General features: G+C 32.0%; 1 protein-coding gene across 2 annotated transcripts in view; it reads right to left on the bottom strand.

Annotated features, from left to right (window-relative positions):
* Nucleotides 1-1371: 1371 nt before the first annotated feature.
* The window catches only part of LOC129976247 (scoloptoxin SSD14-like), a 97098-nt gene continuing 83549 nt past the window's right edge, over nt 1372-14920 (bottom strand). For both annotated transcript variants that reach the window (XM_056089727.1, XM_056089726.1), the window contains exons 7-12: nt 13662-13840; nt 11229-11518; nt 10379-10569; nt 7328-7568; nt 3606-3719; nt 1372-1725 (exon numbers count right to left, since the gene is read on the bottom strand). In XM_056089727.1, the coding sequence (XP_055945702.1) occupies nt 1573-1725; nt 3606-3719; nt 7328-7568; nt 10379-10569; nt 11229-11518; nt 13662-13840 (1168 nt within the window). In that variant the 3' untranslated portion in view covers nt 1372-1572. The remainder of the gene's footprint in view (nt 1726-3605; nt 3720-7327; nt 7569-10378; nt 10570-11228; nt 11519-13661; nt 13841-14920) is intronic.

Below are 14920 nucleotides of genomic sequence, written 5' to 3'. Positions count from 1 at the left end.
CGTGTGTGTCTTGAATAACTGCACATAATTTAGGAAATTTATTAAAGATTTTGCAAATTTTTTTTTGTGAAATTTTAAAATTAAAATGCTCCAAATGGCTGCAATATGAATTAAACAATATCCAAATGGCACAAATCCCATAATACCGCTATTGCCATATATCAATCCTTTCTACAAATATTTTAAAAAAAACATTTATAAAAGGATTTTCAAATAATCATTGTTGCTTTTTGGAAAAATCATATGAAATATATACATGGAAATAAAAACTTTTAGCCAAATGACTACACAGTGCCTATAGGTTAAAGTAATACAACTAACAAAAAATGCTGAATGAAAAATCTCTCTCAATTTGTTTAGCCATAATGCATGTGCTATTGTCTTTCCAGAGGTTACAAACTGTTATCGCCTGCATGATTCGTGCTCTGTTTTGCCTACGGAACTATCTGCAATTTTGTTAGCTCTCGACAGAATTTCTCTTTCTAAAAAATTCATTACTGTATTATTTACAGTAATGAAATTCATTACTGTATTATTACTGAAAAATTCATTACTGTATTATTTACAGTAAATTCATTACTGTATTAATTCAGATAGTATGAGTGCTTTAGAGATTCTGTGTAACTTTGCAAACTGCAAGCATCCTATTGCAATTGATACTTTTCTGTTTAAAAGATCTTTGGATTAAAGGATATAACATCTTATTCAGATGGATTCCTAGTCATGTTGGAAAAACCGGCAATGAAGCGGTTGACATTGATGCCAAGACGACTACGCATATTTTACAGGGCCCTTGCCCATATATTGATTTAACTGACATGTATAATTGTTATATACTTTCGATTTGGCAAGAATCTTGGAATCAAGAAATCCAAAACAAAGTGCATTTTACTAAGCCGACATTTTTTTATTTAATGCATTTTATTACGCCTCATTGACCTATTGCTTCGGTTCGATGGACTGATGTAAAATTAACTAGACTACGAATTGGTCACACTCGCCTAACTCACAAACATCTTTTGTTTGGCGAGAAGGTACCTTTGTGCTCGGAAATATTATCGAATTTTTAAGAGCTATTAACTTTAGCCATTTTATATAAATATCATTGCTTTTTTTAATTATAAAACGTTTTGTTTTAGCCAGAGACTTTTATCTTATTTAAAGCATCGTTCCTTTTTATAAATGCTTCTTTTAACAAAATGTTTTTATCAATCTTTTAGCCTGAAAGAAACATAATTTTATTTAACATTTAATCACGTGGTAATATATACATACCATGTGTCTTAGCGCAGCATAGCCAACTCTGACTCTTATGCCATGAAAAAAAAAATCCAAACCAACCAACTTGAATGAAAAATAAAAATGCACTACTTCGTGTTTTTTTCCTTTATTAAACACAAACGGAATGTATAATACTTTATTTTAGGAACTAAATTGATATCTATTATCACAAATAATACTGGCACACGGGAATGTATAAATAAATATATACAAAGCGGTGAAAAATATGCGATGGTGGAGGACGGGACATGCTCCATTTGATGAGAAATAAACAAATTTCGGCGAGAAGGATTAAAATCCGTCCACATCACCCCCTTTCCTGTAGTCCGAGTTTGCATATACATATCCATCTTCTCCTCTGATCACACCCATGATGATTCCCAGCATGCCACTTCCCAGAAGATGCAATTTGTGTCCCATCTTCCCCAAATCTTCTAGAAGATCCTAGATTAAAAAAACACACACTTGAAATGGATAAAAGGAAGTGATGATTCTTATATCTTACACGATTTCGGTAGTCAGAGGGTTTGCAAGGAATATTAACTATATTTGATTCCAGTTAAATTGATTAAAAAATGTTCATGTCCATGATTTCGATTTCAATTTAGGCATTAAAGCGGTTCGGTTTTATTTTAATTGTCTTACAATGCTCTATTTATTGTGTACATGAATCTTCCAATTGGAAATCCGTCTTTTGACATCATAGTGCTATTAAAAATGCTTATCTTTTAAATTTCGCGGTATTGTAACTTTACTTTTTAATTCATCTTCTAAACAGATAATTTTTCTTTAACCCTTTAAAGGGCCATTTTTTTCTAGTCATATTATGTTAAAATATTTTTAGGCTTGAAATTAAAATAAGAAAAGGGATTCATTTAGATTATTAGATAAATTTAATTTGATTAATTAATTAATTAATAATTAAGTAACAAATCAAGACACATCATTTTGTCTGAGTTAAAGAACTGAAGCATTTAACTTTCTGATTTACTAAAAAAGTTTGTCAGAACTTATGTCAACCTACATAATTTCATACAAAGATTGATAAATTTGGTGGGAAGCATACTTCCCACGGCCTTAGAAAGGGTTAACTTTCACCAATGGAAGAAAAACGCACTATTAAATATTTAATGGAACAATGAAAACGGTTTGAGTTTCAGGTCTAATATGAAATCTGTTGTTGCAAAAATCTAGGCATTTTTTTTTTTTTTAATAAATCGAAAAAAAACTCAGGAAAAATTTGCAAGATTATTAAATTGATATCATTGAAAAAACAATTTTTTAAAGTCTGAAACGGGGTAAAATACATTTTTCTGCAATCCTATTTTTGGAAGTTATAGCGGAAAAACATCAAAATATAGCTTAAATTTTAATTAATTAAAGTACTAATTAAAATTTCTGAAAATTGCTCTGACGTGTAAATTTCCACCCTCGGAGGTATATATATGTCAAATTTAGTAGTTTTAGGTCAAAAGGTCTACCTTGTACAGCGCCAACACACATGCACACATTCATCTTTATTATTAGTAGAGAAGACCTAAGCAGAATAAGAAATCAGAACTCCTCATGAAATTATTGCATATGAAAACTTTCATGATAAAAAGATCATAATTTTATATTTATATTCCAGTTTTTATAATAACTCTTCTATTATTATTAGAATTTAACAAATGCGCATGCGCATAAAGAATAACGGTCATGAAAAGAAAGAAAAAATAATAGAGAAGTAGATTCTCATATTTGTGCATACACAGCTCATGTCAAAGACATTCTAACAATTGCAGTCTGTGGAAAGGGGACAGAAACATCTTTCTATTGAGAAATTATTTCATAAGAAGACTATCAGTCATAAGAAAAAAGTTAATTAAATAAAAATAATTACAATTATTTTTTTATAATTGATTCTAAACGACAATAAAGCAAAAAAAAAAAAAAAAAAAATCAAAAATAGATATAAGGTCAAATTAAATTTCCAATTACTTTTACAAAGACCATCATGACAATCTTGTTTTAAAAACAAACCATTTCTTTATGAGCCCAGTTTTTCTTGAGTAAATCATGCATTGACTCAGTCTGATCATCGACACCTTAAATACTATCGCAGTAATGAGGATATTGTAATCAGTACATTTTTTTAAATATTTCAATGAGTGGAAATTTTCATAATTCGAACTTACAAAACTACTTTTCTTGAAATCAATTAAAAATTTTTATTCAGAGTTTTATTCAAATTTAAATTTTACATTTTCATTAATATTTTATTTAATTTTCAAGTATTAACATGTGCTTAATAAATAAAAAAAAAGTCGATTATTATATCTTACTTTTGGAAAACGTTCTTCGTGTTCTATGTAGTTAGGTGCAAGCTGGTGATGAAACCTTGGCGCATCGATGGCTTGTTTAATGTTTTCTCCTAACCACAGAGTCTTAATGATAGTCTGAAAGAAAAAATATTAATTAAAACATGTGTAAATTTTTTTTCCTCATTAAAACAACTAACGTTAAAAATTTAAAATAACCAATTAATAAGAGTTATGATTAAAATTATGTGCGATTTACTTACGTTAGGTACTATTAAGAACTACTGAAAGTTTTTCACAAGCTTTCTTATGTTAGGATTATCCAAATATGTTAGGATATTATCGTTTGCTTTTTGTTTATTAACAAAAAGTTTTTTATTTTCATTAGATATTGAAACAAATATTAAAAATAAGAGTGTTCACCCCAAAGCTTTCTCGCATACTTTCTAAAAAAAGATGTTACCCCCAGAGATGTTAACCCCAATAATTACGCAATATTAGCCCACGGCGAAAATTTAGCATTTTTACTGAATCTACCGTGTCATAATTGACGAATGTTTCGACGATTAATTCCTGTAATGCGGCTAATAGTATCCAAAAAGTCGAATTTGTGTTTTAGAAGCGTGTTTTCCAACCGGTTGATGCAAAAATTTGAAACAAAATATGGATAGTCGCAATATGCCATATCAAATTTGATATATTTAAGTCATTGCGTTTTTGCGTTATCGCGGTTACATGTTTCTGAAAGCACAGCCAGACAGAAGGTCAACCACTTGTCGGAATCGGCTGAAACTTTGATAAGTGTCTACACTATAGACGTTAAATCTGTGTACTGAATTTTTTGTTATCTATCTAGCTGCCTTCATTTTCTCCTAGTTATCGAGTAAAATTATATTCGGACGATCTGACAGGACAGATTTCCTCTAAAAGGATTTTGTCCAACAAACGAAAGAAATCTGCAAATTTGATATAAAGACCTTATTCCAATTTTCAACCCTCTAGTTCAATGCGTTTTTGAGTTCTACAGGGTGTTCATTAATTATTGTCGGGGTTTCCGTACCTCATAACTTTCGAATAAAAAATATTACGCAAAAACCGATTACGTATTCGTAAATTACAACTCAAAGACTTTTATTAATGATATTAAAGTGTAAAGCTTGTACAATTTGCACTTTGTAGGGATTCAGCTGAAGGCGATTATGTATTCATAAATTACAACTCAAAGAATTATGTATTCGTAAAGTACAACTCAAAGAATCGCCTTCAACTGAATGCCTACAAAGTGCAAACTGTGCAAGCTTTACACTTTAATATCATTAATAAAAGTCTTTGAGTTGTAATTTACGAATACGTAATCGGTTTTTGCGTAATATTTTTTATTCGAAAGTTATGAGGTACGGAAACCCCGACAATAATTAATGAACACCCTGTATTTGTCGCAGACAAATAAATAGATGAACATTTTCCAAAAAAATTGTGATTTTTCGAACTCAAAATGGTCTGAAATGTGAAGATTCATCAAGATGAGTTCAAATTTTTTGACAGTTATGATAATTTTCCTATACTACGTACACTAGGAAGTACAAAAAAATTACAGATAGGGTTTAAAGTGTTTTAAGTCTGTCTGATTCTTTTCATTAGATACTTATAAGAAAGCCAATGGTACTGTAATTATAAAAACATTGCTATAAAATCAAGAAGACATGGTTGCTGCGAATATGTTTTAAATATTTCTCACATATTGCTTTGATAGACATTGTACTTTTGGCAATTGTTGCATTATTTTACTATTTTTTTTCTTCCAAAAATATCAATAGAATTCAAATTTATTATTTTGGCGATTAATAATCAAAGAATATTTATATTTTTTAAGCAACTTTTGTATGTTTGAATATGGTTTTTCTCCTACACCGAATGTTTTTATATTAAGTTTCTCCACAGTTAGATTTTTTTCCCGTAAATAATTGACATTAATCAATAAGGCTAAAGTTTTATTTATTTATAATTGCCACTTAAATTATCGAAAAATAGCGGAAAAATTGTGTATTGCCATGCTGTCTACTGATAATGATGACAGCAAACGAAAAGGTTTGTAACAACAAAGTTAAGGTCTTCCTGCCTCGACTTAAGAACAACATTCTTTCGCCAAAATTGAATATTTAGTTGGAAAAGTTTTCGCCAAATGCAATCCAGAATTATTTTTTGCAACTTTAAAATGCGTCTGTTAACATTTCTTATATTTAGCTATGATCGCGAGCCTTTTGTCAGTTTGTGGATGGTGGATACGATTTTATCACATTTGGCGAGAAGCTGGACTATGATTGACAGAGACTTGCCATGAAAAACTTTGGAATTAAGGCCTCTGCTAATTGAACAGCCCCAAAAATAGGTATGTACTTTTGGGAACTGTTTGATGCAGATGCTGTTCCATAGAGCAATTAGGATTTCACTCTCTATTATTTTATTAAAATAATATTTATTAGGAATAATTATTTTTAAATTTATTTTTTTAATATCTTAAGGCATTTTTCTTTACGCTTCTAACCTTATATGTTTTTATTATTTTATTGAACTATTATATCTCGTTTATCATTCTCGTGTTTGTAAAACTTCAAAAAGGCAGCATTTTTTTCTGTCATCATAAGTTGGAGTTAAAGAAGCTTTATTCATCAAGATTCATTAAGATTTATTCTAGATTCACTAAGCTTTATTCTACGGATGATACTACATTTCATCAATAACGCGAATGTTTGACTCATGGTATTGGCTAATATACTAGACTAAGTAAATCTAAAATCCCCATATGAATAATGGACAGATATATTAGTAACTAGCTGGCTTTAATGACCAACTGATTCATACGAAATATTTTTTGTGTTAAATTTCAATTAAATCTCTTATGCATAATTTGGTATTCATGGTTCCTTTAATAAATTATTTTGAAGCATCAAGCTGTAAAATCCAAATTTCAAATCTGATTTGAAATCTAGAGTATCCCGTTTTTCATCTGAAAAACTATTTTTTTTAACATCTCATTAACAAATATACAGATATCGTGATGATTGATCTCAAGATTTTAATGAACTTCCGTTTTTGAAATAATATAGCACCGAGAGCGGAGAAACATTTTTGGAATTATGTCTCTAGTGTAAAGTAATGAGACCGACTTATTAATCTGTTAAAACTATAATTCGAAAAAAAAAACCACATTGAAAGTATAAAATTTGGTATTTATTTGGCACTTTAGCTCCAAAATTGTAGGATAAAATTTTGATCGAAAATCCATATTTGTGTCAGCTCGTCTATGTGAACGGGAACATGACAACTCAAAAGCATTACAAGATAGATTGAATAAATTTTTGATAAAGTTTAACATCAAAAATTATAGATTTTCATCAAAGTTTGTATAAAATTCTTCAGTGGATTGACTGTATGTCTGCATGTGCGTACATGAAAGCTATAACTAAAAGGCAGGGCGAGTAAGAAAAATGAAATTTGATATTCAGAATAGAAACCTAAACTGTAAGTTTGTATCGAATTTCGGATACTATTGGTCAAACGAACAGAATCAAAATTCATATCCGGATTCCCTTTGATATACTACAGAGCTAACCACAAATGCAGTAAAATGCCCTCAGATATCTGCATTCAAAATGCAAACGTCATACGTTAGTAATACTGGATATACGACCTTTTGTATTTTGAATGACGATATGAGAAACATCAAGAACATCACAGAAGCTCACCTGAGCTACGCTTGTAGTGATTTGAGTTCCCCCGTTTCCTCCTATTGTCAACACCACATCTCCGTTGGCATCTGTGATGATGGCTGGACTCATGGAAGAAAAGGGTCTTCTACCAGGCACGACGTGGTTCATCTTTGTGGGTGGGACATCGAAAGAATTGGTGATGTTAGGGGATGAGAAGTCGTCCATTTCATTGTTCATCAGGATGCCGGTGGATGGAGAGAGGACCATGCTTCCGAAACTAAAGAGAAACAATTATTAATAACTGCGGAAGAATAAAATTAATATATTTCAGATAATTAGGAAATCCAAAGTGTTTTGTTGAAATTTCATGACTTCTAAATAAGTCATCAATGGTCATATACCCTCCCCACCATCATCCACTTTCTAAAAAAATCCCAAAATTATTATTTCATTGGATATTATCTATGAAAACAAACAACAAACACCAGGATCCCCATAAACAAACACTGTACCGATTTTATTAGTTTTTCTTATGAAAGGTCATGACATTTAGATACATCATTAATCATCGCCTATCTTTCTCCGTCCTTCATTTTCAAAAAATGTCACAAACCAAAACTTTTATACAATCCCAGAATCAACATCTATATGAATTTCAGCACTTTAATGTGAATTGCTAATCAATCAGCATGCCTATATTTACTATACAAGTACTAATAAAAAATCTTTTCACTTGGTGTGATAAGATACATTTTATCAAGGTTGGTTAATATTACGAACTCAATGCTTTAAATATGGTAGGAGAACAGTTGGTATCGAAGGCAGTTAATAAAGTTTTTAAAATTCCAAGTTTATCAATATATAGTGCTAATTAAAATTTTTAATTGCTATAATCTAATAGTTTTTAACGATACCTGGGGGAAAACAATCAAATTTGGCATATGATTTTGTAACTACATGTTAATTCTGCGTCAAATTTTGGTTTTACTCGATCTGAAGAAAGGTATCCAAAATACACACTATCTGATCTATCTGTATTAATCGCATTTCAACAATTAATCGCCACGGTTCGCACACTAACAGATTCCTTCGTAAATATTGCTCTTTAATGGTCTGTGGAGGGCCGCGGTGGCCTGGTGGTAAGGTCTCGGCTTGTGAGCCGTAGGGTTTCTAGTTCGAGACCCGATTCAACCGAAGAACCGTCGTGTAAGGGGGTCTGTTGCACGTTAAATCCGTCATGCCAAACGTCCTCCCGCTGGTGTGGTGTGGAGAGGGGGTGCCAGCTCAGGTGTCGTCCTCGTCATCTGACCGCGGTTCAAAATGACGAGGTCTGTCCCAAAATAACCCTAGTATTGCTTTACAACGGGACGTTAATATAACTAAACTAAACTAAAACTAAACTTAATGGTCTGTGATTAAGAATACAAAAATATATTTAATAGAAATTAAGAGAAATTTCGGAGAGACCACTCCCGTGTATTTTGATTCATTTAAAATTTTCAAAACAAGTCATTGTTCGTCTCAGAGTTTCATTTCTATAACTTTTCGATTTCATTTTTGGACAAATGATATACGGTGAATAAAAATGCACTCTTCCAGAACTCTTGGATAATTGGTAATTGCTCCTTTTTTGTGATGTTGATTTTCATTTTGTTTATGAATTGTACTATTTTTGTTTTAATTCGAAAATGTGTAATGCTGCCATACATTGCATGATAAAAAATAATATTCCTTTATGTGTAAAAAATAAATGCGAGTTCGCAAAATTGTACATACTAAGTCTATGGCAAAGGATACCGACGTGCTCTGATTGGTTTAAGCCTTGGCAAACATTGCCAAAAAGATTCCATACAGAAATATATTTTTATAAAAATAAATAAAATTTGGGTTTTTATCCGCCCCCCTATTTTTTACGGTTTACATGTAATATTAATATGGAACACATATACAGCAGAAAAGATCAAATCCTGAAACCTAAATTCAGGAAATATAAAAATTACAATTTATTAAAAATATTTTTTGTGTGTGTTTCTTCTTAATATTATTTTGATATAACTAAAAAAATTGGCTACGAAATCACATATTCCGTTAAAGCTTACATATTTATCCGTTTTGGGCATTAAGTAATCATCTCCCCATACGTAGCTGATGGGAAAGTAACAAAACGTTCAGCAACTAGTTTCAATGGCTGCATAATTTATTTAATAAATGCACGAAAATCATAGAAAAATAAGAATTAATAAATTGCTGCGTCATATGTTGAGTAATTACTTTCATTTAGTTTTTATACTTCTGTTTATAAACAACATCAGTTACTTGTATTACTAATATTATTAGTAATATTTATTATTATTATTATTATTATTAATTAGTATTAGTAGTATTACTAGTAATATTTAGTGAAAACAATCATATTAATAAAAATTAGATCGTGTGGATATTCACTCGTATCTTCCATAAAACTAATGAAAGGTACAAGGTTTGAGCCAAATAAGCGAAAACTACACTATTATGAGTGCAAAACATTGCCAAAAAGATGCCAAGGCTTAAACCAATCAGAGCTCGTCGGTATCCTTTGCCATAGACTTAGTCTGTACAATTTGCGAACTCGCAAAATAAATACCCATTTTTCGGTAAAATACAAAAATATCGGCGCCTGTGTGGAATAGCGCGGAGATTTTGCGCCTCTAAAACAGATAGTAGAAAAATGAAATTCAATATGTTGTCTTTACACTAGAATTATAGATGTGTATCAGAGTTTGGATTAGATGTACTATAATGGGTTGATTATCTGATTGTATATTTAATCGTATGTAAGCAAACGAGACAGCTAAAAAAGCGGAAAGTTAGATGAGTGAATTTTACTATGTGATGTTTGCACCATAACTGCAGGTCATCGTAACAGGTTGGACAAAATTGATCGACGGGATTATGCGCAGTTCATAATTGCATACTCTAAATTGCAAAGTTAAACACAAAAGTGGCCATATGAAGGGAATACAAATGAAAGTAGAAGGAAGAATTAACTCAGAAGCCTATCTATAAAGAACGTACAATGTTTATTACTGGAACTTAAATAATTCTTACTAAGCGTTGACGGTGGACGTGACAGATACGGCATCTCCATTGGGTGCAATTATGGAAAGATGTGCCGTCCCATGATCCTCTTGAACGGTGACGTTTACTCCGTAGTGCGCCATATCATTGAAAGTTCTTGTGTCGTCGATTTGTGAACGGATCTTGTCAGCGTATTCCTCCGATACAAGTTTCGACTCTAACTGAAAGAAAAGAGTACAAGTTGTATTACTATAAGCTGTATTGTAAGCAGACGATACTTGTTTATTTTTATGACTCACGGTTTTATTAGGCGTTTTTTTTACCAAGATAATTACATTACCAAGAATGGCCAAAATAATGGCAACAAGATCATAGTTGATTTCGATTGGTGAAAATTTGTATCATTTGGCGATTTTTCAGGTTGCGTGCAAATCATCAAGCTCTATTATAAGAAGCCAAAACTTGGCAACGATAGTTGCATTCTCAGGTTCATTTGGCGATTTTCAGGTTACACCAAAAACACCAAGATATTGAGTTTAATTGGCGCTTTTGATATTTCACCAATATCGCCAAGCTCCGCTATATATAAAATCCCAATATTGCGTCAAGATCATAGTCGATTTTGATTGGTGACAATTTGTATCATTTGGCGATTTATCGTGAAAGCGTAAAAATAAACAAGTACCAAATAACCGCTGGAATTCATGTAAAATATATATTTTGTGAAAGCGCACACGCACGTACGCACGCACGCACGCACGCACAGAGACATCCTTATAATTAGTAAAATTACAGAGTATGCGAGAAAGTTTAGGTACACACAAGTTGTAAATGAGAAATTAAAATGTAAACATTCACAAGGACATAAAAAATATTGAACCTCTCTCATGTGTTCGGATGTGCTATCTTCAAAATACATCCTTTGAGCATAGGCATATTTAAAAGTCTCGATCATCCGGTGCAAGGTCTTGACCGTTGCTTCCCGACTCTTGACCACCTCGGCATTGAGGTCCTCGTAGCCACTCAGCACGCCCAGCATGAAAGCCAGCAAAGCACCGCTTCCTGGCGTGGATACGCTGTGCAAGGTCATGTTGTTTCTCAGAGTCTTCGTTATCGGAATTCGATGTATGGGTGCGTAACTGATCATGTCGTATTCGTTGATGATGCTACCTATAGGCATGGAAAAAATATAAATTTAATGAAAATTATTTCTAAAATATACTTTTATTAAAAAGGCGAAAAAAAGCTTCATATTTTAATTATTTTTATTTTCTGCCTTTCAAAATATACAAAGAGAAAAAATCGTTTAAAAAAAGAGCCCGAACTCGAGATTTAGACGGATTGTCCAATTGCAGATCTCCCAGAATCGAACAGGCCGCCGGTGGTAAGGTCACGGCTTGTGCGCCGTAGGGTTTCAGGTTCGGGACCCGATTCCACCGAAGAACCGTCGTGTAAGGGGGCCTGTTGCAGGTTAAATCCGTCATGCCAAACGTCCTCCCGCTGGTGTGGTGTGGCGTGGAGAGGGGGGTGCCAGCTCAGGTGCCGTCCTCGTCATCTGACCGCGGTTCAAAATTACGAGGTCCGTCCCAAAATAGCCCTAGTGTAGCTTTACAACGGCACGTTAATATAACTAAACTAAAAAACCCAGAATCGAAAAACACAATTTTAGTGTTATACTACCTGTGAATACGGTAATTCAAAAACGCTCAGAACCAAATTTGGTATATTGTCATTATATTAAATTCTTAGATTTCAATCAAATTTTAAATGAAAGTCATTCACAAGAAGTATGTCAGTCCAAGTGTATATAAGTTAACAATAACAATAAAATGTAAAGAGTCAGATGAATGAAATTTGGTACATGGGTTTAGTATTTATAAAGTAGATCCTCATCAAATTTTCTTCCTAACCCATCAAGGGGTTGTCTTTCTGTCAGTCTGTACTTTCACAAGCATGTTAACGCGATAACTCAAAAACGTAATGTCTTAAATATGTGAAATTTTCTATATAACTTTGTAATGTGCACTGCAGTTCTATGTCAAATTTTGATATAAATCGATGACAAACAATTCGTCTAAAACTCAAATCCAAAATTCGGATACCAATTAATAAATACAAGAGGTTAATTGTCAAAAGAATTGAATCTGTCTTGTGATGGCATTGAAGATGACCTTGAAGTCAAAATTTTGTTCATATCCTTTCCTAGAAAGTCTATGAAGGCTATTAAAAGAGCATGAAACAATTGTTAGCGAATATAAACATGAAAACAAAAAGTATATAACAAATGAAAGATCGCTTCAGCAATACATGTTATAAATGACAGCGCTTTGTGAACGCATACATGCATAAAATTTAAGAATTTAGATTTTCTATGATGTTTATTATTAAGTAGTTTCTTATAGGAATAATAACCACTGAAGTGGTTCTCATCCTACGACTTTGGGAAAATATCTATATATCATTATATATAATGGTCCTTAGATATCTGAAAACTCCTACTCTCAAAAACATGTGTGTAAAATATTATTTGGATAAATAGGCGTGGAGCTCTTTGATAATTTTTATTCTTTGTGATTTTAAAGAACTAGTCAAACTTATATTTTTTTTATGGAGATTTCTTTGCTAAAGATATTACCATCATAGCGCATCGACTCTATCAGGAAGGTAGAAAGTAGGAAAAAGAGACCGTGGGAGAGTGGAGCTTAAGTAGTTTTTCAGAGAGAAATTTACCGACACAGCTTTTGGATCACTGTGGGAAAATAATAGTCTACTCAGAAATTAAATTTACTGCAATTAAGAAATTAAATTTACAATGAAATTGGGATTCCAGTGATTAAGCAATTAATTTTCAACGTGTATTAATTGGAATTAATATTTTTATATTTTAAACGTTAAAATTTTTGAACAATTTTATATAAGTAATGCGTTTTATGAAGCGAGAAAATTCCGATCGGCCAAACAGCACAGATGGGGGTTGAATGATATTAAGTTGAAGTTTTATTTCCTCATACCTCTCCTTCGATTGGAGGTCGAATGGTAATTCAAATCAAGAGAATTGCCATCTCACGATAACGAGGGTTTAAAATTTAGAAATTGAAAAGAGATTTACACTTGTTGGAAAGTTTTCATTACTTGCATTCGTTCCCACCCTCATAGCTCCAAATCTTACAAAATTAGAGGAAAGAATGGGCAATGAGATGCTTCCTTATATTTCCTGACAAACAGAACTTATCTCTGCCGTTTGGCTTACCCTGTCAAGATTATAGTTTTGTTATCATATTTTTCTAAGTAACTTTTTAAGCAAACAGCATACCTGCATCTCTAAGATCCTTAAGAAATGCAGTAGCCAATGGGACTTTTTCATCCACATTTCCATAGATGGCGGTGGATTTATTTGCAGCGATGGCTTCCAAGGTATCCGCCAAATCCGGTCTGGTGTAGACATCGTCAAGTTTGTACAGTTCGCCGGTTGCGTTATTTGTGAAAATCTTCCTGCAAGGAAAGTCAAAGAAGTATTGCATATGCTGCCACATTAATAATGGAGTGGTGTAAATGAATACAATCTTAGTTTTCTTAATTTTTTAAAGTTGTATTAAAAATAAACTAATATTATGAATACCATTCTGCGATTTTGAATATAAATCGATGCATTTGAATTCTAATGATATCCATATTATTCTAAGAAAAGGTCGTTGAAGGTTGGTTGGAAAATCCATACCATTATTATCTATTCCTATTAGTCTATTGGTTGTATTTATCCCACTCTTTGGTATTATATTAGTGCCCAGACCTTTTGTACAGGTCAAATTTAAATTGTTAAAAAATTGTAATTGTTTAAACTGTTAAGAATTTGTTACTGCTTGAAACTGTTAAGAACCAAACAATTTAAACTGTTAAGAATTTAAATAAGTAATTGTTATTGTTTCTCGTCTTTACTTCGAAGTCCTTAGAATCTTTAAAAAATAGTTTCAATAAAATTTAGGAGAAATGAATAGAAGCATTTTATACAGCTTACTTTGAGTATTAGATTTACCTTCTACATAGTGAATTTCCCTATTCAAATGTATTTTCGTATCGTTTATAGAATCAGTTAAAACTCTGTATAGACAAATTACACTAAAAATAAATCAATAAAATTCTGTTACCATTTTTTAAAATTATAAAAGCTAATAAAAAAAATGAGTTAAAAAATTTTTAGAACGCCCTATTTTTCTTTTTCAAATTCGAGTTTCTTTTTTATTCACTTCAAATTTATAAATATGAGAAGAAAGGTGACAGAAAAAAAATAGCTGTTGTGTAAATGAAATGCGGTGCAAGTCAGTCGCCCTGAGAACTACTAGGACGACTGATATTGCATCCGGGCGGGCTTTACACTTCCTAAGACCAACCCTGTGTGAGTAAAAGCCAAATTTTCAAGAATGCTCGATTTTAATTTAATTATAATTTTAATTAAAATCTCAAATTTAGCTAAGAAGATCACACTGCAACTCTCCAAAAATACTTGTCGAGTACCGACTCATGTATTCTCGACAGACAGACAGATAGACTCATGTATTCTCGTTTATTATTACT

Source organism: Argiope bruennichi, chromosome 7 (genome assembly GCF_947563725.1).
Source record: "Argiope bruennichi chromosome 7, qqArgBrue1.1, whole genome shotgun sequence".
Taxonomy (NCBI): Eukaryota; Metazoa; Arthropoda; class Arachnida; order Araneae; family Araneidae; genus Argiope; species Argiope bruennichi.
This window is presented reverse-complemented; position numbering and strand designations above follow the sequence as displayed.